Source organism: Oncorhynchus mykiss, chromosome 19 (genome assembly GCF_057628025.1).
Source record: "Oncorhynchus mykiss isolate SJ-2025 chromosome 19, ASM5762802v1, whole genome shotgun sequence".
In the NCBI taxonomy this organism is placed as follows: domain Eukaryota; kingdom Metazoa; phylum Chordata; class Actinopteri; order Salmoniformes; family Salmonidae; genus Oncorhynchus; species Oncorhynchus mykiss.
In genome coordinates this window covers 61,309,263-61,332,556 of record NC_143040.1, presented here as the reverse complement: position 1 = coordinate 61,332,556, position 23,294 = coordinate 61,309,263, and the positions used below count along the sequence as shown (strand labels likewise).

The 23,294-nt window shown below is 45.8% G+C and overlaps 1 protein-coding gene across 2 annotated transcripts in view; it reads left to right on the top strand.

Annotated features, from left to right (window-relative positions):
* kif26ba (kinesin family member 26Ba) overlaps positions 1-23,294 on the top strand; it is a 212,402-nt gene that overhangs the window by 72,723 nt on the left and 116,385 nt on the right. The window contains exons 3-4 of one of the 2 annotated variants that reach the window (XM_036955054.2): positions 3,363-4,046; positions 9,417-9,487. In XM_036955054.2, coding sequence (XP_036810949.2) covers positions 3,363-4,046; positions 9,417-9,487 — 755 coding nt within the window. Of the gene's footprint in view, positions 1-3,362; positions 4,047-9,320; positions 9,488-23,294 lie in introns of both variants that reach the window. The other variant, XM_036955053.2, reaches the window with a different exon arrangement.

The following is a 23,294-nucleotide window of genomic DNA, read 5'->3' as shown; positions in this document are numbered from 1 at the left end:
AGAAAAGCAGGCCCAAACCATGATGCTGCCACCACCATGTTTGACAGTGGGGATGGTGTGTTCAGCTGTGTTGCTTTTACGCCAAACATAACGTTTTGCATTGTTGCCAAAAAGTTCAATTTTGGTTTCATCTGACCAGAGCACCTTCTTCCACATGTTTGGTGTGTCTCCCAGGTGGCTTGTGGCAAACTTTAAACAACGCTTTTTATGGATATCTTTAAGAAATGGCTTTCTTCTTGCCACTCTTCCATAAAGGCCAGATTTGTGCAGCTGTAGATCTCTGCAGTTCATCCAGAGTGATCATGGGCCTCTTGGCTGCATCTCTGATCAGTCTTCTCCTTGTATGAGCTGAAAGTTTAGAGGGACGGCCAGGTCTTGGTAGATTTGCAGTGGTCTGATACTCCTTCCATTTCAATATTATCGCTTGCACAGTGCTCCTTGGGATGTTTAAAGCTTGGGAAATCTTTTTGTATCCAAATCTGGCTTTAAACTTCTTCACAACAGTATCTCGGACCTGCCTGGTGTGTTCCTTGTTCTTCATGATGCTCTCTGCGCTTTTAACGGTCCTCCTGAGACTATCACAGTGCAGGTGCATTTATACGGAGACTTGATTACACACAGGTGGATTGTATTTATCATCATTAGTCATTTAGGTCAACATTGGATCATTCAGAGATCCTCACTGAACTTCTGGAGAGAGTTTGCTGCACTGAAAGTAAAGGGGCTGAATAATTTTGCACGCCCAATTTTTCAGTTTTTGATTTGTTAAAAAAGTTTGAAATATCCAATAAATGTCGTTCCACTTCATGATTGTGTCCCACTTGTTGTTGATTCTTCACAAAAAAATACAGTTTTATATATTTATGTTTGAAGCCTGAAATGTGGCAAAAGACACAGAGAGAGAGAGATTGTGCAGCTCATGATTGTGCAGCTCAGTTTCCACCTCATTTTGTGGGCAGTGAGCACATAGCCCGTCTTCTCTTGAGAGCCATGTCTGCCTACGGCGGCCTTTCTCAATAGCAAGGCTATGCTCACTGAGTCTGTACATAGTCAAAGCTTTCCTTAATTTTGGGTCAGTCACAGTGGTCAGGTATTCCGCCGCTGTGTACTCTCTGTGTAGGGCCAAATAGCATTCTAGTTTGCTCTGTTTTTTTGTTAATTCTTTCCAATGTGTCAAGTAATTATCTTTTTGTTTTCTCATGATTTGGTTGGGTCTAATTGTGCTGTTGTCCTGGGGCTCTGTAGGGTGTGTTTGTGTTTGTGAACAGAGCCCCAGGACCAGCTTGCTTAGGGGACTCTTCTCCAGGTTCATCTCTCTGTAGGTGATTGCTTTGTTATGGAAGGTTTGGGAATCGCTTCCTTTTAGGTGGTTATAGAATTTAACGGCTCTTTTCTGGATTTTGATAATTAGTGGGTATCGGCCTAATTCTGCTCTGCATGCATTATTTGGTGTTCTACGTTGTACACGGAGGATATTTTTGCAGAATTCTGCGTGCAGAGTCTCAATTTGGTGTTTGTCCCATTTTGTGAAGTCTTGGTTGGTGAGCGGACCCCAGACCTCACAACCATAAAGGGCAATGGGCTCTATGACTGATTCAAGTATTTTTAGCCAAATCCTAATTGGTATGTTGAAATGTATGTTCCTTTTGATGGCATAGAATGCCCTTCTTGCCTTGTCTCTCAGATCGTTCACAGCTTTGTGGAAGTTACCTGTGGCGCTGATGTTTAGGCCAAGGTATGTATAGTTTTTTGTGTGTTCTAGGGCAACAGTGTCTAGATGGAATTTGTATTTGTGGTCCTGGTGACTGGACCTTTTTTGGAACAACATTATTTTGGTCTTACTGAGATTTACTGTCAGGGCCCAGGTCTGACAGAATCTGTGCATAAGATCTAGGTGCTGCTGTAGGCCCTCCTTGGTTGGTGACAGAAGCACCAGATCATCAGCAAACAGCAGACATTTGACTTCGGATTCTAGCAGGGGGAGGCCAGGTGCTGCAGACTTTTCTAGTGCCTGCACCAATTCGTTCATATATATGTTGAAGAGGGTGGGGCTTAAGCTGCATCCCTGTCTAACCCCACGACCCTGTGTGAAGAAATGTGTGTGTTTTTTGCCAATTTTAACCGCACACTTGTTGTTTGTGTACATGGATTTTATAATGTCGTATGTTTTACCCCCAATACCACTTTCCATCAGTTTGTATAGGAGACCCTCATGCCAAATTGAGTCGAAGGCTTTTTTGAAATCAACAAAGCATGAGAAGACTTTGCCTTTGTTTTGGTTTGTTTGGTTGTCAATTAGGGTGTGCAGGGTGAATACATGGTATGTTGTACGGTAATTTGGTAAAAAGCCAATTTGACATTTGCTCAGTACATTGTTTTCATTGAGGAAATGTACGAGTCTGCTGTTAATGATAATGCAGAGGATTTTCCCAAGGTTACTGTTGACACATATTCCACGGTAGTTATTGGCGTCAAATTTGTCTCCACTTTTGTGGATTGGGGTGATCAGTCCCTGGTTCCAAATATTGGGGAAGATGCCAGAGCTAAGGATGATGTTAAAGAGTTTTAGTATAGCCAATTGGAATTTGTTGTCTGTATATTTGATCATTTTATTGAGGATACCATCAACACCACAGGCCTTTTTGGGTTGGAGGGTTTTTATTTTGTCCTGTAACTCATTCAATGTAACTGGAGAATCCAGTGGGTTCTGGTAGTCTTTAATAGTTGATTCTAAGATCTGTATTTGATCATGTATATGTTTTTGCTCTTTATTCTTTGTTATAGAGCCAAAAAGATTGGAGAAGTGGTTTACCCATACATCTCCATTTTGGATAGATAATTCTTCGTGTTGTTGATTGTTTAGTGTTTTCCAATTTTCCCAGAAGTGGTCTCTCTCTCTGTTTCTCTCTGTCTACTCCAACCCTGTTCTCTCTCCTCTCTGTATCTCTTATTTTTCCCTTTTTCTTCATTTGTTTCTCTATCTGTAGTTTCAATCTCTCTCTGAACAACTTGGCTAATGAGTTCTGCCTTTGTCTTTCTTCTTCTGCTAAACCAAACAAGCAGACAGTCAGACAGGAGAAAGACCTTTTTGTTTGTTCAGTCAACTCTTAGAAGCTTTATCTCTCTGAACAGAGAGCTTCAGAGTGCTCAACTAGATACAAATCCAGTGTTCTCTGTGTGTGTGTGTGTTCTGTGTGTGTGTTAGTTTCTCCATTGTTATTATAATGTCCGCTACCATCAGAATCAATCGCAGCCTATTTCAGATCCACAGTCCTCTGCATTGTGACGATGCAGTGTTGTCAACAAGTGTAAATAACTTAACTAATCACCTTTCTCCTTCTCTTGTTCTCTATATTTCGTAGGATCCCTCCTTCTCCCTCCTCCTCCACGACAAGCTCCAGGTGCCCAACAGCTCGCGGCGGGCGTGGAACGAGCGTGACAGTCGCTGTGACGTGTGTTCCACTCATCTGACCCAGCTGAAACAGGAAGCAGTCCACATGGTGCTGACCTTGGACCAGTGGGACCTGTCCCCCAGCTCGCCCCCCACCCTGCCCAGCCGCAGTGGCCTTCCCCAGGGCCCCACAGCACCACGGGACTGGGCCTACCTCCTCCCAGCCTCAGCAGCCTACCCCCATCCACACCCACACCACCCTACCATGCCTCCGTCCTCCTCTAGTGCATCATCCTCAAGCCCCAGCCACACTGCCTCCAACCCCTGCCAAGGTGCAGCATCTGTGGGGCAAACCTCTGCCCAGGCAGCCTCTTTAGCTCTAGCCCCAGCCTCCTCATCGCCAGCTCCATCCTCTGTGCATCAGGGAGGATACCCCTGCCATGGGTCCAAGCCCAGCTCCCTAGGGGTCGGCTTGGGGGTTGAGAGGAGGAGCGTCTCTCCGGCACACAGCAGTAAAGCCAGCGGTGCCCAGCCGCCCCACAGCCCCAGTAATAACGGTTCTGGTAGCAGAGCGTTACTGAGCACGGCTGCCCTGCAGGCTCACCAGTACATGTCTCGCAGCAATGGAGGAGGAGTCACACTCTACCCCTACCAGGTGTGTGTGTGTGTGTGTGTGTGTGTGTGTGTGTGTGTGTGTGTGTGTGTGTGTGTGTGTGTGTGTGTGTGTGATAGTGCAGGTAGATATAATTGGGGGATCTGTTTGGGGATCTGTTTCCAAAAAGGCGTAACTGGAAAGAGGGTTGGCACAAAACAAAATGTGGAATTGTTATGTTCCGTGTCTGACTTTAGGGCCCATTTTCACAGGGATTGACCTTGTTTTTCAAAATGTCTCCCCCAATTTGTTGACCAAAGGGAGAGGTGGAACTGTGAGGTTGAACTGAGCTTCTGTCCTCCCTTTTCCTCTGAAATCGAGTTGCAGTCTGTCCCGGGTGTCGAGTCACGTAGGGTTCATTAGATTGTGTTTGGCCCTGATGACGTATATTAGCCATGAGCAAGGGGTCAGACAAAGTGTTTGTATGTGACTGTAAACTGTTATCGAAAGAGACAGGTGGTGGGGGGGAGTATGTAAAATCATTCTTAAAGTATGTACAAATTAGAGAGAGAGAGAGAGAGTTAGTGCTCTGTGCTCTGATTACATCTAATAATGAATATCCTAATATCGAGGACTCGAGGGAACTCTCCTGTCACACCCCTGTTCTCCCTCATCACCCTACCACCCCCTGTCCCTCACCTCATGCCTCTCTCTCCCACCCCCTGTCCCTCACCTCATGCCTCTCTCTCCCACCCCCTGTCCCTCACCTCATGCCTCTCTCTCCCACCCCCTGTCCCTCACCTCATGCCTCTCTCTCCCACCACCTGTCCCTCACCTCACATCTCTCTCCCACCACCTGTCCCTCACCTCACATCCCTCACCTCATGCCTCTCTCTCCCACCCCCTGTCCCTCACCTCACATCTCTCTCCCACCACCTGTCCCTCACCTCACATCTCTCTCCCACCACCTGTCCCTCACCTCACATCTCTCTCTCCCACCCCTGTCCCTCACCTCATGCCTCTCTCTCCCACCCCCTGTCCCTCACCTCACATCTCCCTACCACCCCCTGTCCCTCACCTCACATCTCTCTCCCACCCCCTGTCCCTCACCTCACATCTCTCACCCACCCCTGTCCCTCACCTCATGCCTCTCTCTCCCACCCCCTGTCCCTCACCTCACATCTCTCTCCCACCCCCTGTCCCTCACCTCACATCTCTCTCCCACCCCCTGTCCCTCACCTCACATCTCTCTCCCACCCCCTGTCCCTCACCTCACATTTCTCTCCCACCCCCTGTTCCCCTCATCTCCCCTGTTCCCCTCATCTCCCCTGTTCCCCTCATCTCCCTCACCCCCCTCATCATCATCTTGTCTCTCCCTCACTCTCCCCTTCCCCCTACACTCCTAACCCTTCTTCACCTCCCCTAAGCCTTTTTCTAACCCTTCTGTTGAATCATCCCTCACACCCTGTCTGTGTCCTCCACTCCCTCCCTCCTTTTCTTTTCTCTCCTCTCTCCCTCTGTCCCCTCCCTCCTTTTCTCTCCTCTCTCCCTCTGTCCCCTCCCTCCTTTTCTCTCCTCTCTCCCTCTGTCCCCTCCCTCCTTTTCTCTCCTCTCTCCCTCTGTCCCCTCCCTCCTTTTCTCTCCTCTCTCCCTCTGTCCCCTCCCCCTTTTCTCTCCCTCTGTCCCCTCCCTCCTTTTCTCTCCTCTCTCCCTCTGTCCCCTCCCTCCTTTTCTCTCCTCTCTCCCTCTGTCCCCTCCCTCCTTTTCTCTCCTCTCTCCCTCTGTCCCCTCCCTCCTTTTCTCTCCTCTCTCCCTCTGTCCCCTCCCTCCTTTTCTCTCCTCTCTCCCTCTGTCCCCTCCCTCCTTTTCTCTCCTCTCTCCCTCTGTCCCCTCCCTCCTTTTCTCTCCTCTCTCCCTCTGTCCCCTCCCTCCTTTTCTCTCCTCTCTCCCTCTGTCCCCTCCCTCCTTTTCTCTCCTCTCTCCCTCTGTCCCCTCCCTCCTTTTCTCTCCTCTCTCCCTCTGTCCCCTCCCTCCTTTTCTCTCCCTCTGTCCCCTCCCTCCTTTTCTCTCCTCTCTCCCTCTGTCCCCTCCCTCCTTTTCTCTCCTCTCTCCCTCTGTCCCCTCCCTCCTTTTCTCTCCTCTGTCCCCTCCCTCCTTTTCTCTCCTCTCTCCCTCTGTCCCCTCCCTCCTTTTCTCTCTTCTCTCCCTCTGTCCCCTCCCTCCTTTTCTCTCTTCTCTCCCTCTGTCCCCTCCCTCCTTTTCTCTCCTCTCTCCCTCTGTCCCCTCCCTCCTTTTCTCTCCTCTCTCCCTCTGTCCCCTCCCTCCTTTTCTCTCCTCTCTCCCTCTGTCCCCTCCCTCCTTTTCTCTCCTCTCTCCCTCTGTCCCCTCCCTCCTTTTCTCTCCTCTCTCCCTCTGTCCCCTCTCTCCTTTTTTCTCCCTCTGTCCCCTCCCTCCTTTTTTCTCCTCTCTCCGTTTCTCTCCTCTCTCCCTCTGTCCCCTCCCTCCTTTTTTCTCCTCTCTCCGTTTCTCTCCTCTCTCCCTCTGTCCCCTCCCTCCTTTTTTCTCCTCTCTCCGTTTCTCTCCTCTCTCCCTCTGTCCCCTCCCTCCTTTTCTCTCCTCTCTCCCTCTGTCCCCTCCCTCCTTTTCTCTCCTCTCTCCCTCTGTCCCCTCCCTCTTTTTCTCTCCTCTCTCCCTCTGTCCCCTCCCTCTTTTTCTCTCCTCTCTCCCTCTGTCCCCTCCCTCTTTTTCTCTCCCTCTGTCCCCTCCCTCCTTTTCTCTCCCTCCGTCCCCTCCCCCCTTTTCTCTCCCTCCGTCCCCTCCCTCATTTTCTCTCCCTCCGTCCCCTCCCTCATTTTCTCTCCTCTCTCCCTCCGTCCCCTCCCTCCTTTTCTATCCTCTCTCCCTCCGTCCCCTCCCCCTTTTCTCTCCCTCCGTCCCCTCCCCCTTTTCTCTCCCTCCGTCCCCTCCCCCTTTTCTCTCCCTCCGCCCTCTCCCCCTTTTCTCTCCCTCTGTCCCCTCCCCCTTTTCTCTCCCTCCGTCCCCTCCCCCCTTTTCTCTCCTCTCTCCCTCTGTCCCCTCCCCCTTTTCTCTCCCTCCGTCCCCTCCCTCCTTTTCTCTCCTCTCTCCCTCTGTCCCCTCCCCCTTTTCTCTCCCTCCATCCCCTCCCTCCTTTTCTCTCCTCTCTCCCTCTGTCCCCTCCCCCTTTTTTCTCCCTCCGTCCCCTCCCTCCTTTTCTCTCCTCTCTCCCTCTGTCCCCTCCCCCTTTTCTCTCCCTCCGTCCCCTCCCTCCTTTTCTCTCCTCTCTCCCTCTGTCCCCTCCCCCCTCCCTCTGTCCCCTCCCCCTTTTCTCTCCCTCTGTCCCCTCCCTCCTTTTCTCTCCTCTCTCCCTCTGTCCCCTCCCCCTTTTCTCTCCCTCCGTCCCCTCCCTCCTTTTCTCTCCTCTCTCCCTCTGTCCCCTCCCTCCTTTTCTCTCCCTCCGTCCCCTCCCTCCTTTTCTCTCCTCTCTCCCTCTGTCCCCTCCCCCTTTTCTCTCCCTCCGTCCCCTCCCTCCTTTTCTCTCCTCTCTCCCTCTGTCCCCTCCCTCCTTTTCTCTCCCTCTGTCCCCTCCCCCTTTTCTCTCCCTACGTCCCCTCCCTCCTTTTCTCTCCTCTCTCCCTCTGTCCCCTCCCTCCTTTTCTCTCCTCTCTCCCGCCATCCCCTGTCCCAAGGTCACCTCTCTGAGGCCCGCTGGCACACAGCCCAGGGTGCTACTAGAAATACACTGTGTGTCTGTGGAATAAAGTCAGGAGGATATTATTATTATTATTATTATTATTTAAATGTAACCTTTATTTAACTAGGCAAGTCAGTTAAGAATAAATTCTTATTTTACAATGACGGCCTACCTTCCCCGGCCAAACCCTCCCCTAACTCAGACGACACTGGGCCAATTGTGCGCTGCCCTATGGGACTCCCGATCACGGCCGGTTGTGATACATCCCGGGATCGAACCAGGGTCTGTAGTGATGCCTCTAGCACTGAGATGCAGTGCCTTTGACCGCTGCGCCACTCAGGAGCTTTAAGATATACGAGTCCATTTGATTTCTTCCCTCCATTTTCCTTGTGCTGAGATGGCACGATGCCATCAAAGAGTCATCAGTCAGCCATTGTCTTCACATTATGCCATAGTAGCATATAGCCTAGCCTGTAGCATAGCCCTGTGATACTAATAACATGCTTTAGCAGTGTAGAACAGCTGCACGCTAATCAAGAAGGGTTAGGCTCCCGCAAGCAGTCAAGTGCTGGCACCCGATCGAGTAGCCACACACACACACACACACACATACACCTCCCAGTATGGTGTATGTGGCAGATGTCCTATATTTCTGTTTCTAAATCAGGTATTTTGGTCTGTGGATGATGCAAGTAGACTACTTCTACACTAATTAGCCAATCAATCAACCGTGTGTGTGTGTGTCCTGTGTAGCTCCTCTCTCCTCTTCCCTGCAGAAACATAGTGTGACATTAACACTCCTGTTTTACCATTAGAGCAGAGCGAGAACATGATGATAAATCACGGTGAATTCAGACAGGTCACACAGAACCTCCAGAGCTACACTACTGCTGGGGTGTGTGTGCATGTTGAAGGAGAGGAAGCTAGGGAGTTGAGAAGAAAGCAGTGAGGAGATGGAGAAGGAGAGGTTTGGGGGGGGGGAGAGAAAAGGAGAGAGAGAGAGAGCTTTATAAATGGTTCTCTATATCGGGATGACATTTAAAGAGTGCTGATACAGCGATATGGCGTGAGCCTGCTGGCACAAAATGGCCGCTGAGCTTCATCCATCCAGGTAGGACAACATATTAGTGGTGGATACTGGATAGGACTTACAGCCCCATACAATCTAAAGCACCTATAGTCAAAAATACTATATGAATCACTAGATGAATCCAATGAATTAGTTTTATGAATATTCTTTATACTTAACAAACATTACTGAACATTTTTAAATAAATTGTTAAGGTTAACTTGATCAACACGTTCAAGAGGAACAATGAGAGAGAGAGAGAGAAAGAGAGAGAGAGAGAGAGAGAGCTGTGCCAGTCGGGTAATATGGAGGTGACAGATGGAGGAGGATGGCACCAGGTCTCCCTCTGGCCTGACTGGCACTGTGTCACCAGTGGAAGGAAAACCTGTTATTTTCTCTCCTTAAAGCAAACAAACAGGTGTAGTTCCTCCAGTCCTATATTCTTACTACTGTTTCTGTCTGTTACAGTCACACAACATGTGTGACCATCTCTCGCCGATGTCCCCCTTTCTCTTTTGTGTTGTTATTGTTGTATAATGGCTGTGTGTGTGTGTAGATCTCGCAGATGATATCAGAGGGGTGTAGAGAGGGTCTGACGGAGGAGGCTCTGAACCACTACAATGCTGATCTCCCCGCCCCCTCACCCTCCCAGGTCCCTCCCACTTTGCAGGTTACCACGGCAACCCCAACCACCACCTCTGCCGCTGCATCGTTCTTCGCCAGGTAAGAACAACCAGATTTATATAACTTCACACCTTCATACAGTGTACATGTAAACACACAGTTAGACACACACACACTGACAAAGGCCTGCAGAGTCCTTCAGCCCTTCCCCTGCAATCTTCCCAAATGAGTCAACTGTGTGGAAAGAGGTGTGTGTGTGTGTGTGTGTGTGTGTGTGTGTGTGTGTGTGTGTGTGTGTGTGTGTGTGTGTGTGTGTGTGTGTGTGTGTGTATATTCAGTAGACGTATAAGTTACAGTGCATTCGGAAAGTATTGACCATTTCCACGTTTTTTTACGTTACAGCCTTATCCTAAAGTTGATTAAATGTTTTGCCTCAATCTTACACACAATACCCCATAATGACAAAATGAAAAACAGGATTTTAGAAATGTTTTCAAATGTATTAAAAATAGAAAACACAAGTATTTACATAAGTATTCAGACCCTTTGCTATGAGACTCGAAATTGATCAATTGATGGTAAATTAAATTGGACATGATTTGGAAAGGCACACACCTGTCTCTATGAGGTCCCACAGTTGACAGTGCATGTCAGAGCAAAAACCAAGCCATGAGGTCGGACAAATTGTCCGTAGAGCTCCGAGACAGGATTGTGCTGAGGCACAGATCTGGGGAATGGTACCAGCATTGAAAGTCCTCAAGAACACAGTGTCCTCCTTAATTCTTAATTGGAAGAAGTTTGGAACCACCAAGACTCTTCCTAGAGCTGGCCTCCCGGCCAAACTGAGCAATCGGGGGAGAAGGGCCTTGGTCAGGGAGGTGACCAAGAATCCAATGGTCACTCCAACAGAGCTCCAGAGTTCCTCTGTAGAGATGGCAGAACCTTTCAGAAGGACAACCATCTCTGCAGCACTCCACCAATCAGGCCTTTATGATAGAGTGGCCAGACAAAAGCCACTCCTCAGTAAAAGGCACATGACAGCCAGCTTGGAGTTTGCCAAAAAGGCACCTAAAGGACTCTCAGACCATGAGAAACACGATTCTCTGGTCTGATGAAACCAAGATTCAACTCTTTGGCCTGAATGCTAAGCGCCACGTCTGGAAGAAACCTGGCACCATCCCAACGATGAAGCATGGTGGTGGCAGCATCATGCTGTGGGGATGTTTTTCAGAGGCAGGGACTCGGAGACTAGTCAGGATCGAGGGAAAGATGAACGGACCTTGATGAAAACCTGCTCCAGAGCACTCAGGACCTCAGAATGGGGCAAAGGTTCACCTTCTAAAAGGAAAATGACCCTACAGCCAAAACAACACGGGATTGACTTCAGGACAAGTCTCTGAATGTACTTGAGTGGTCCAGCCAGAGTCCGGACTTGAACACGATTTTTGGAGAGACCTGAAAATAGCTTTGCAGCAATACTCCCCATCCAACCTGACAGAGCTTGAGAGGTTCTGCAGAGAAGAATGGGAGAAACTTCCCAAATACAGGTGTGCCAAGCTTGTAGCTTCATACACAAGAAGACTTGAGGCTGTAATTTCTGCTGATATTTCCATATTACATTTTTAATACATTTTCAGAAATATCTAAAAAAAAAAAAAAAAAAAACATATTTTTTTCTTTCGTCATTATGGGGTATTGTGTGTAGATTGATGAGGGGGAAAAGGCTGTAATGTAAGAAAATGTGGAAAAAGGGAAGAAGCCTGAATACTTTCTGAATGCTCTGTACATCATCAATAACAGGAATGTTGAGACTGACAGTACATCAATAAAACACACGCACACATCCTAGTACAGTCGTCAATAACTCAGGCGATACATGAATAACTAATGTCAAAACATTAATATCTCCGTGTCTGTATCTATGACAGTTATTAAGACATCGAGGCCGACATTCTCCTCTAAACGCTGTCCCACAAGGTATTTCACTCTGCAATACATTGTGTTACACATCCCTTCTCAAATACGAACCTTATCCTAAATGTCCTATCTCCCTATACTGCTGAATGTTTAAAGCAATAAGGCCTGGGGAGTGTGGTATATGGCCAATATGCCATGGCTAAGGGCTGTTCTTAGGCACAACGCAAGGCCAATCAGCATTCGGGGCTCGAACCACCCGGTTGATAATTAAGCAATAAGGTCAGAGGGGGTGTGATACTTGGCCAATATACCACGGCTATGGGCTGTTCTTAGGCACAACGACCACAAAACCCAGAGGTGTCTTATTGCTATTATAAACTGGTTACCAATGTAATTAGAGCAGTAAAAATACGTGTTTTGTTATACCCATGGTATATGGCCTGATATAGCGCGGCTGTCAGCCAATCAGTATTCAGGGCTCGAACCACCCAGTTTATAATTAAGGATATACCACCTCTGATCTCTGTAGATTAAACCCAAACCTCTGATCTGTAGTCTTTCTTCTAGATGTATAATTCTAACCTTTGATTTGTCTTAAGTCCTGGTCTCTGTTCTCTCCATCCTGACATAGTTAGGGAGAGAGGGAGGGATAGAGATGCAATTAGATAACTGTGTTGTATGTTAACTCTGGTATCTGTGCGGCAGACACCATGGGCTCTATTTTAACAAACATAATGCATTGGCAAATCTTACCTCTGGCTGTAGCGTTCTAGGTTCGGGGGTGTGCTGCTGGGCGCAGCAGCTGGGTTTTGATGAATGAACAAGTTGTGGGTGTGTCGAGGCGTGGCTCCTCACTGGCCAATCAGAACGTGCTCCATGGCTAAATATGGTGTTTCTTCAGGTTATATATTTAAAAAAATTTATGTATTGCGTTGTCATCAACTCCAATTGGAATGTTAGTCCGTTATAGCCTAACTCGTTAAATAGCCTGCCCCATATTTGCTAAATATGTTTTCAGTCCACATTGTTCTAGTTGCATTGCTTCAATATAGAAATACATTGTTAAACATCCTCTAGAGCATTCACCCTGATATAGGGGCTAGGCCACTGTAAATTGCAGTCTGCCAAACATAGTCAATAAGAAATATTAAATTCACTAGGCTATTGATAAGGCCTAAAAAGACAAGGCAATTTTTTAAGTAGTCATGTCTAAACAGAGTTACAGGCACCGTAATTGATCCCCGCGGGTGTATAATTCAGACAAGGCAATTTAGAATATGGAGGGTTTTACCCACTTTTCACAGGAGCTGGATAAAGGTCCACTCACCGTTAGGCAGTGGTGTAAAGTACTTAAGTAAAAAAAACTTTAAAGTACTACTTAAGTAGTTCTTTGGGGTATCTGTACTTGACTTTGCTATTTATATTTTTGAATACTTTTACTTCACTACATTTTCCTTGACACCCAAAAGTACTTGTTACATTTTGAATGTTAAGCAGGACAGGAAAATAGTCAAATTCACACACTTATCAACAGAACATCCCTGGTCATTCCTACTGCCTCTGATCTGGCGGACTCACTAAACACATGCTTTGTCTGTAAATGATGTCTGAGTGTTGGAGTGTGCCCCTGGCTTTCCGTAATTAAACAAATAAAATAGTGTAATCTGGTTTGCTTAATATAAGGAGTTTGAAATTATTTATACTTTTACTTTTGATACTTAAGTATATTTTAAACCAAATACTTTTAGACTTTTACTCAAGTAGAATTTTACTGGGTGACTTTCACTTTTACTTGAGTCATTTTCTATTAAGGTATCTTTAGTTTTACTCAAGTATGACAGTTGGGTACTTTTTCCACCCCTGGCGTTATGGTGCTCGTTTTGTAAACATAATGGAACCATCTTACAGATCATATTTGCACTTCTCCAGAAATAGCAGATGAAATTGCATTGCATTCCAGCCATGTATGTTCTCATGTACAATCAATCTGTTTTTTAAACCAACAACAATATTTCCAAACAGGATCGGGTCAGCGGCACGATATCCTCAATCGCTTCTCTCGTTCCATGGCACTGTGTGCACACGTAGGCCTAAATGTCTTTACGCATAACATTTGCACGTCTATGCATAAATACTAGGCTCCTGCACTCTCACTCTCACTAGACTATTTAAAACCCCTTTATTTAAGGCTAGTTTTGGCTAATGGCCAGGATAAAAAGATGTACCTATATGATGCTGCTAAATCACCCTTGTTTAGGAGGAGGGTAGGCTATGATTGGATTTTAATCAAACTTAACAAAATGCGGGAAAAAAACAATAGTTTTTTATGTTTCTAAGCACGAGATTCAAGGCACATCTCTCCTTCCATGGCCACTGTGTGTCATGAACATCTCTCCTTCCATGGCCACTGTGTGTCATGAACATCTCTCCTTCCATGGCCACTGTGTGTCATGAACATCTCTCCTACCATGGCCACTGTGTGTCATGAATATCTCTCCTTCCATGGCCACTGTGTGTCATGAACATCTCTCCTTCCATGGCCACTGTGTGTCATGAACATCTCTCCTTCCATGGCCACTGTGTGTCATGAACATCTCTCCTTCCATGGCCACTGTGTGTCATGAACATCTCTCCTTCCATGGCCACTGTGTGTCATGAACATCTCTCCATCCATGGCCACTGTGTGTCATGAACATCTCTCCTTCCATGGCCACTGTGTGTCATGAACATCTCTCCTTCCATGGCCACTGTGTGTCATGAACATCTCTCCTACCATGGCCACTGTGTGTCATGAATATCTCTCCTTCCATGGCCACTGTGTGTCATGAACATCTCTCCTACCATGGCCACTGTGTGTCATGAACATCTCTCCATCCATGGCCACTGTGTGTCATGAACATCTCTCCTTCCATGGCCACTGTGTGTCATGAACATCTCTCCTTCCATGGCCACTGTGTGTCATGAACATCTCTCCTTCCATGGCCACTGTGTGTCATGAATATCTCTCCTTCCATGGCCACTGTGTGTCATGAACATCTCTCCTACCATGGCCACTGTGTGTCATGAACATCTCTCCATCCATGGCCACTGTGTGTCATGAACATCTCTCCATCCATGGCCACTGTGTGTCATGAACATCTCTCCTTCCATGGCCACTGTGTGTCATGAACATCTCTCCTTCCATGGCCACTGTGTGTCATGAACATCTCTCCTTCCATGGCCACTGTGTGTCATGAACATCTCTCTTACCATGGCCACTGTGTGTCATGAATATCTCTCCTACCATGGCCACTGTGTGTCATGAACATCTCTCCATCCATGGCCACTGTGTGTCATGAACATCTCTCCTACCATGGCCACTGTGTGTCATGAATATCTCTCCTTCCATGGCCACTGTGTGTCATGAACATCTCTCCTTCCATGGCCACTGTGTGTCATGAACATCTCTCCTTCCATGGCCACTGTGTGTCATGTCTGGAGAGGCTGTGCTTCCACTCTCAAAGTCCATGCCTTTATCAACTGTGTTACCATTACAACCTGCTTTTTGTGGGTCTTAAAAACAAGTGCAAAAGTGGACAATTTCATGCAGCGCTGCACACCTCAGATATTGGCAAGGCAAGCAAGCTGATGTTCCTCAGGTAAATAGCTGAGCCTGACGTTAAGGCTGGAAAATGCCAGTGCGCCAGTTTTATCCATGACGAAATTGCAAACTGATGTGTGTTTAACACTTATAGAGCCCTATGTCTGTGTTCCTTCCCTACTCTAACAGACAAACTGATTCTGGCAATCTCACTCTCAACTCCCTCTCAAAACGGTTAAGCGTTTGTACACATACTGTATATTATAAAATGAACCATGTTAGGGCCACACTTATGGCTTTATATAAGTGTTATGGCTACACTGTGTCGGGCTGTGCCAATGTTTCCGTAATATAATGTCCTGATAATGGTAAGGTGAGTTAGCTGGGGAGAAGAATGAATGCAATATGGACACACACACATACATACCTATGAGGTACAGCACTCGATAACTTTACTCTATATAAATTCATTCTGGTTTTTCCATATGTGTACATCGCTCTGTAGCTTTGGTGCTGCAGTTGTGTGTGTGTGTGTGTGTGTGTGTGTGTGTGTGTGTGTGTGTGTGTGTGTGTGTGTGTGTGTGTGTGTGTGTGTGTGTGTGTGTGTGTGTGTGTGTGTGTGTGTGTGTGTGTGTGTGTGTGTGTGTGTGTGTGTGTGTGTGTGATTTACGAGTGCCATGCTCCTGTGTAGCAGACAGTGTTGGCTGTGTTCAGGCTGTCAAGCAGGTGAGAGGAGATGGGGGTCGTAAATTGTATGGAGGTGTGTGTGTTTGGGGTTCTAGCTGCACACACACCTGAATGACATTCCACACACACATTGTCACACAGACACACACTCTCTCCTGCCTGTCTGTTTATAGATTTATGCCAGCTGTAACTGGCTGTGTTTTTTATGGTACAGGTGTCATGACCTGTATGTCTGGATGAGGAGGTGTGTGTGTGAGCAACGATTTATGGTCCTTTCTTATGTCCGACTTCCTCTCCTCCCTTTTCCCTTCTCCTCTTCTCCCCCCTCTCCTTTCCTCTCCTCTACCTTCCTCTCTTCTCCCCCCCTCTCCTTTCCTCTCCTCTACCTTCCGCTACCTTCCTCTCCTCTCCCTTTTCGTCTTCTCCCCTTTCCCTTCCTCTCATTTCCTCCCCTTTCCTTTCTCCTCCTCCCCTTTCCTTTCTCCTCCTCCCCTTTCCTCTCCTTTCCTTTCCTCCCCTTTCCTCTCCTTTCCTTTCCTCCTCTTTCCTCTCCTTTCCTTTCCCCTCCTTTCCTCTCCCTTCTCCTTCCTTTCCTCTCCCTTCCTTTCCTCTTCCTTCCTCTACCTTCCTCTCCTTTCTTCTTCTCTCGTCTGAGTATTGATGGCTAGCAGAGAGAACAATGAAACTAAGAGGAGGTGTGTAGATGATGAATCCAGCATGTGTCTGGGAGATAAATCAGACATGTGCTGGGGAAACAGAGGAGAGAGAACGTGTAATAACTAACAGATGGAGAGAGAACGTGTAATAACTAACAGATGGAGAGAGAACGTGTAATAACTAACAGATGGAGAGAGAAAGTGTAATAACTAACAGATGGAGAGAGAATGTGTAATAACTAACAGATGGAGAGAGAACGTGCAATAACTAACAGAGGAGAGAGAACATGTAATAACTAACAGAGGAGAAAGAACGTGTAATAACTAACAGATGGACAGAGAACGTGTAATAACTAACAGAGAACGTGTAATAACTAACAGAGAACATGTAATAACTAACAGATGGAGAGAGAAAGTGTAATAACTAACAGAGGAGAGAGAACGTGTAATAACTAGGAGAGAGAACGTGTAATAACTAACAGATGGACAGAGAACGTGTAATAACAGAACGTGTAATAACTAACAGATGGAGAGAGAATGTGTAATAACTAACAGATGGAGAGAGAACGTGTAATAACTAAGAGGAGAGAGAACGTGTAATAACTAACAGATGGACAGAGAACGTGTAATAACTGACAGAGAACGTGTAATAACTAACAGATGGAGAGAGAACGTGTAATAACTAACAGAGGAGAGAGAACGTGTAATAACTAAGAGGAGAGAGAACGTGTAATAACTAACAGATGGACAGAGAATGTGTAATAACTAACAGAGAACGTGTAATAACTAACAGATGGAGAGAGAACGTGTAATAACTAACAGAGGAGAGAGAACATGTAATAACTAACAGAGAGAGAACGTGTAATAACTAACAGAGGAGAGAGAACGTGTAATAACTAACAGAGGAGAGAGAACGTGTAATAACTAACATATGGACAGAGAACGTGTAATAACTAACAGAGAACGTGTAATAACTAACAGATGGAGAGAGAATGTGTAATAACTAACAGAGAACGTGTAATAACTAACAGATGGAGAGAGAACGTGTAATAACTAACAGAGGAGAGAGAACGTGTAATAACTAAGAGGAGAGAGAACGTGTAATAACTAAGAGGAGAGAGAACATGTAATAACTAACAGATGGAGAGAGAACGTGTAATAACTAACAGATGGAGAGAGAACGTGTAATAACTAACAGATGGAGAGAGAACGTGTAATAACTAACAGATGGAGAGAGAACGTGTAATAACTAACAGCGAGAGAACGTGTAATAACTAACAGAGGAGCGAGAATGTGTAATAACTAACAGATGGACAGAGAACGTGTAATAACAGAACGTGTAATAACTAACAGATGGAGAGAGAACGTGTAATAACTAACAGAGGAGAGAGAACGTGTAATAACTAACAGAGAGAACGTGTAATAACTAACAGAGGAGAGAGAACGTGTAATAACTGAGGAGAGAGAACGTGTAATAACCGAGGAGAGAGAACGTGTAATAACCGAGGAGCGAGAACGTGTAATAACCGAGGAGAGAGAACGTGTAATAACCGAGGAGAGAGAACGTGTAATAACCGAGGAGAGAGAACGTGTAATAACCGAGGAGAGAGAACGTGTAATAACCGAGGAGAGAGAACGTGTAATAACCGAGGAGAGAGAACGTGTAATAACCGAGGAGAGAGAACGTCTAATAACCGAGGAGAGAGAACGTGTAATAACCGAGGAGAGAGAACGTGTAATAACCGAGGAGAGAGAACGTGTAATAACCGAGGAGAGAGAACGTGTAATAACTAACAGTGAGAGAACGTGTAATAACTAACAGATGGAGAGAGAATGTGTAAAAATTAACAGATGGAGAGAGAACGTGTAATAACTAACAGATGGAGAGAGAACGTGTAATAACTAACAGAGATCGTATAATAACTAACAGATGGAGAGAGAACGTGTAATAACTAACATCGAGAGAACGTGTAATAACTAACAGATGGAGAGGGAGAACGTGTAATAACTAACAGATGGAGAGAACGTGTAATAACTAACAGATGGAGAGAACGTGTAATAACTAAGAGGAGAGAGAACGTGTAATAACTAACAGAACGTGTAATAACTAACAGATGGAGAGAGAACGTGTAATAACTAACAGATGGAGAGAACGTGTAATAACTAACAGAGAGAGAACGTGTAATAACTAACAGATGGAGAGAGAACGTGTAATAACTAAGATGGAGAGAACGTGTAATAACTAACAGAGGAGAGAGAACGTGTAATAACTAACAGATGGAGAGAGAACATGTAATAACTAACAGATGGAGAGAGAATGTGTAATAACCAACAGATGGAGAGAGAATGTGTAATAACTAACAGAGGAGAGAGAATGTGTAATAACTAACAGAGGAGAGAGAATGTGTAATAACTAACAGAGAGAGAGAATGTGTAATAACTAACAGAGGAGAGAGAATGTGTAATAACTAACAGATGGAGAGAACGTGTAATAACTAACAGATGGAGAGAGAACGTGTAATAACCAACAGAGAGAGAACGTGTAATAACTAACAGATGGAGAGAGAACGTGTAATAACTAACAGAGGAGAGAGAACGTGTAATAACTAACAGAAAGAGAACTTGTAATAACTAACAGATGGAGAGAGAACGTGTAATAACTAACAGATGGAGAGAGAACGTGTAATAACTAACAGAACGTGTAATAACTAACAGATGGAGAGAGAACGTGTAATAACTAACAGATGAGGAGAGAATGTGTAATAACTAACAGATGGAGAGAGAATGTGTAATAACTAACAGATGGAGAGAGAACGTGTAATAACTAACAGATGGAGAGAGAACGTGTAATAACTAACAGAGGAGAGAGAACGTGTAATAACTAACAGAGGAGAAAGAACGTGTAATAATTAACAGAACGTGTAATAACTAACAGAGAGAGAACGTGTAATAACTAACAGAACGTGTAATAACTAACAGATGGAGAGAATGTGTAATAACTAACAGATGGAGAGAGAATGTGTAATAACTAACAGATGGAGAGAGAATGTGTAATAACTAACAGATGGAGAGAATGTGTAATAACTAACAGATGGAGAGAGAATGTGTAATAACTAACAGATGGAGAGAGAACGTGTAATAACTAACAGATGGAGAGAACGTGTAATAACTAACAGATGGAGAGAGAATGTGTAATAACTAACAGATGGAGAGAATGTGTAATAACTAACAGATGGAGAGAGAATGTGTAATAACTAACAGATGGAGAGAGAACGTGTAATAACTAACAGATGGAGAGAGAACGTGTAATAACTAACAGATGAGGAGAGAACGTGTAATAACTAACAGATGGCGAGAGAACGTGTAATAACTAACAGATGGAGAGAGAATGTGTAATAACTAACAGAGGAGAGAGAACGTGTAATAACTAACAGATGAGGAGAGAACGTGTAATAACTAACAGATGGAGAGAGAATGTGTAATAACTAACAGAGGAGAGAGAACGTGTAATAACTAACAGATGAGGAGAGAACGTGTAATAACTAACAGATGGAGAGAGAATGTGTAATAACTAACAGAGGAGAGAGAATGTGTAATAACTAACAGAGGAGAGAGAATCACACATTTCTTTCTTTTCACCTTGAACAGTATTTCCACCTTGGTAGTGCTTGAACATTCAAGTGTGTCTGTGTGTGTGTGTGTGTGTGTGTGTGTGTGTGTATTTGTGTGTATGTTTGTGCAGGGCTGGGCACAGACCTTTCAGGGGTCAGGATCTTTCATTATTCATATTTTATCATTCATAACATACCAACTCTCTCTGTACAAAAATGTTAAAAACGAAATGAGCATAGGCCTGTTTATTTCTGCAACAACTCACTCACTCACTCATCACGCATTGTAATCAACCTAGTTACAGGGCCTCATAAAGACGTGATTGACATCGGGCTGATCATTAATGTTGATGATTGACATCGGGCTGATCATTAATGTTGATGGTTGACATCGGGCTGATCATTAATGTTGATGATTGACATCGGGCTGATCATTAATGTTGATGGTTGACATCGGGCTGATCATTAATGTTGATGGTTGACATCAGGCTGATCATTAATGTTGATGGTTGACATCGGGCTGATCATTAATGTTGATGGTTGACATCGGGCTGATCATTAATGTTGATGGTTGACATCAGGCTGATCATTAATGTTGATGGTTGACATCGGGCTGATCATTAATGTTGATGGTTGACATCGGGCTGATCATTAATGTTGATGGTTGACATCAGGCTGATCATTAATGTTGATGGTTGACATCGGGCTGATCATTAATGTTGATGGTTGACATCAGGCTGATCATTAATGTTGATGGTTGACATCGGGCTGATCATTAATGTTGATGGTTGACATCGGGCTGATCATTAATGTTGATGGTTGACATCAGGCTGATCATTAATGTTGATGGTTGACATCGGGCTGATCATTAATGTTGATGGTTGACATCGGGCTGATCATTAATGTTGATGGTTGACATCAGGCTGATCATTAATGTTGATGGTTGACATCGGGCTGATCATTAATGTTGATGGTTGACATCGGGCTGATCATTAATGTTGATGGTTGACATCAGGCTGATCATTAATGTTGATGGTTGACATCAGGCTGATCATTAATGTTGATGATTGACATCGGGCTGATCATTAATGTTGATGGTTGACATCGGGCTGATCATTAATGTTGATGGTTGACATCGGGCTGATCATTAATGTTGATGGTTGACATCGGGCTGATCATTAATGTTGATGATTTATGTTCAGTAAATCTGCTGGTTATTGAAGAGCTCATGAAATTAGGAGGTTTGATGTGCAATTGGTTTTGAATTGGAAATAAAATGGAGCTGCTCTTTCTCATAGAACAACACAGGTTAAGGTGATGGATAGGGTCAGGGTTAAGGTCAGGGTTAAGGTCAGGGTTAAGGTGATGGATAGGGTCAGGGTTAAGGTGATGGATAGGGTCAGGGTTAAGGTCAGGGTTAAGGTCAGGGTTAAGGTGATGGATAGGGTCAGGGTTAAGGTCAGGGTTAAGGTCAGGGTTAAGGTGATGGATAGGGTCAGGGTTAAGGTCAGGGTTAAGGTCAGGGTTAAGGTGATGGATAGGGTCAGGGTTAAGGTCAGGGTTAAGGTCAGGGTTAAGGTGATGGATAGGGTCAGGGTTAAGGTGATGGATAGGGTCAGGGTTAAGGTCAGGGTTAAGGTCAGGGTTAAGGTGATGGATAGGGTCAGGGTTAAGGTGATGGATAGGGTCAGGGTTAAGGTCAGGGTTAAGGTCAGGGTTAGGGTGATGGATAGGGTCAGGGTTAAGGTGATGGATAGGGTCAGGGTTAAGGTGATGGATAGGGTCAGGGTTAAGGTCAGGGTTAAGGTCAGGGTTAAGGTGATGGATAGGGTCAGGGTTAAGGTGATGGATAGGGTCAGGGTTAAGGTGATGGATAGGGTCAGGGTTAAGGTGATGGATAGGGTCAGGGTTAAGGTCAGGGTTAAGGTCAGGGTTAAGGTGATGGATAGGGTCAGGGTTAAGGTGATGGATAGGGTCAGGGTTAAGGTCAGGGTTAAGGTCAGGGTTAGGGTGATGGATAGGGTCAGGGTTAAGGTGATGGATAGGGTCAGGGTTAAGGTGATGGATAGGGTCAGGGTTAAGGTCAGGGTTAAGGTCAGGGTTAAGGTGATGGATAGGGTCAGGGTTAAGGTGATGGATAGGGTCAGGGTTAAGGTGATGGATAGGGTCAGGGTTAAGGTGATGGATAGGGTCAGGGTTAAGGTGATGGATAGGGTCAGGGTTAAGGTGATGGATAGGGTCAGGGTTAAGGTGATGGATAGGGTTAAGGTGATGGATAGGGTCAGGGTTAAGGTGATGGATAGGGTCAGGGTTAAGGTCAGGGTTAAGGTCAGGGTTAAGGTCAGGGTTAAGGTGATGGATAGGGTCAGGGTTAAGGTCAGGGTTAAGGTGGTGGATAGGGTTAAAACATCATATTTCCAACCTCTCTTTCAAAAAGCAGGTAAAAAAGGTAACTCAAATAATCAAATTCAACCGAGCTAATTTCCGATACATACGAATGTTTCGACTACAGAGGCAGCCAAACTGTACTTCAATGCTATCATACTCCCCCATTTAACATACCACTTGACTCGTTGGGGCCAAACTTGCTGTACAACATTAAAACCCATTCAGTCTGTCTACAAACAGGCTCTCAAAGTGGTTGATAGGAAGCCCAATAGCCATCATCACTGTTCCAACCTCAGAAAGCATGAGCTCCTGAGTTGGGAAAATAGTGTGCAATACACTGACGCGTGTCTTGTATATAAGATCCTAAATGCCCCGCTCCTCCACACACTCCACTGACTCCCAGTCGAAGCTGGCATCATCTTCAAGACCCTGCTGCTTGCCTACGAAGCAGCAGGGAGAACTGCCCCTCCTTCAGGCTATGTTCAAAACCTACAACCTACAACCTGACACTCTGTTCTGCCACCTCAGGTCTCTTGTCCCTCCCATCCCTCCCTCTCAGCCCAGTCAAAGCTCTTCTCTGTCCTGGTACCTCAATGGTGGAACCAGCTTCCCCCTGAAGCTAGGACAGCAGAGTCCCTCCCCATCTTCCCTCTGAAGCTAGGACAGCAGAGACCCTGTCCATCTTCCCCCTGAAGCTAGGACAGCAGAGTCCCTGTCCATCTTCCCCCTGAAGCTAGGACAGCAGAGTCCCTGCCCATCTTCCCCCTGAAGCTAGGACAGCAGAGTCCCTGTCCATCTTCCCCCTGAAGCTAGGACAGCAGAGTCCCTGCCCATCTTCCCCCTGAAGCTAGGACAGCAGAGTCCCTCCCCATATTCCCCCTGAAGCTAGGACAGCAGAGTCCCTGCCCATCGACCCCCTGAAGCTAGGACAGCAGAGTCCCTCCCCATCTTCCCCCTGAAGCTAGGACAGCAGAGTCCCTCCCCATATTCACCCTGAAGCTAGGACAGCAGAGTCCCTGCCCATCGTCCCCCTGAAGCTAGGACAGCAGAGTCCCTCCCCATATTCA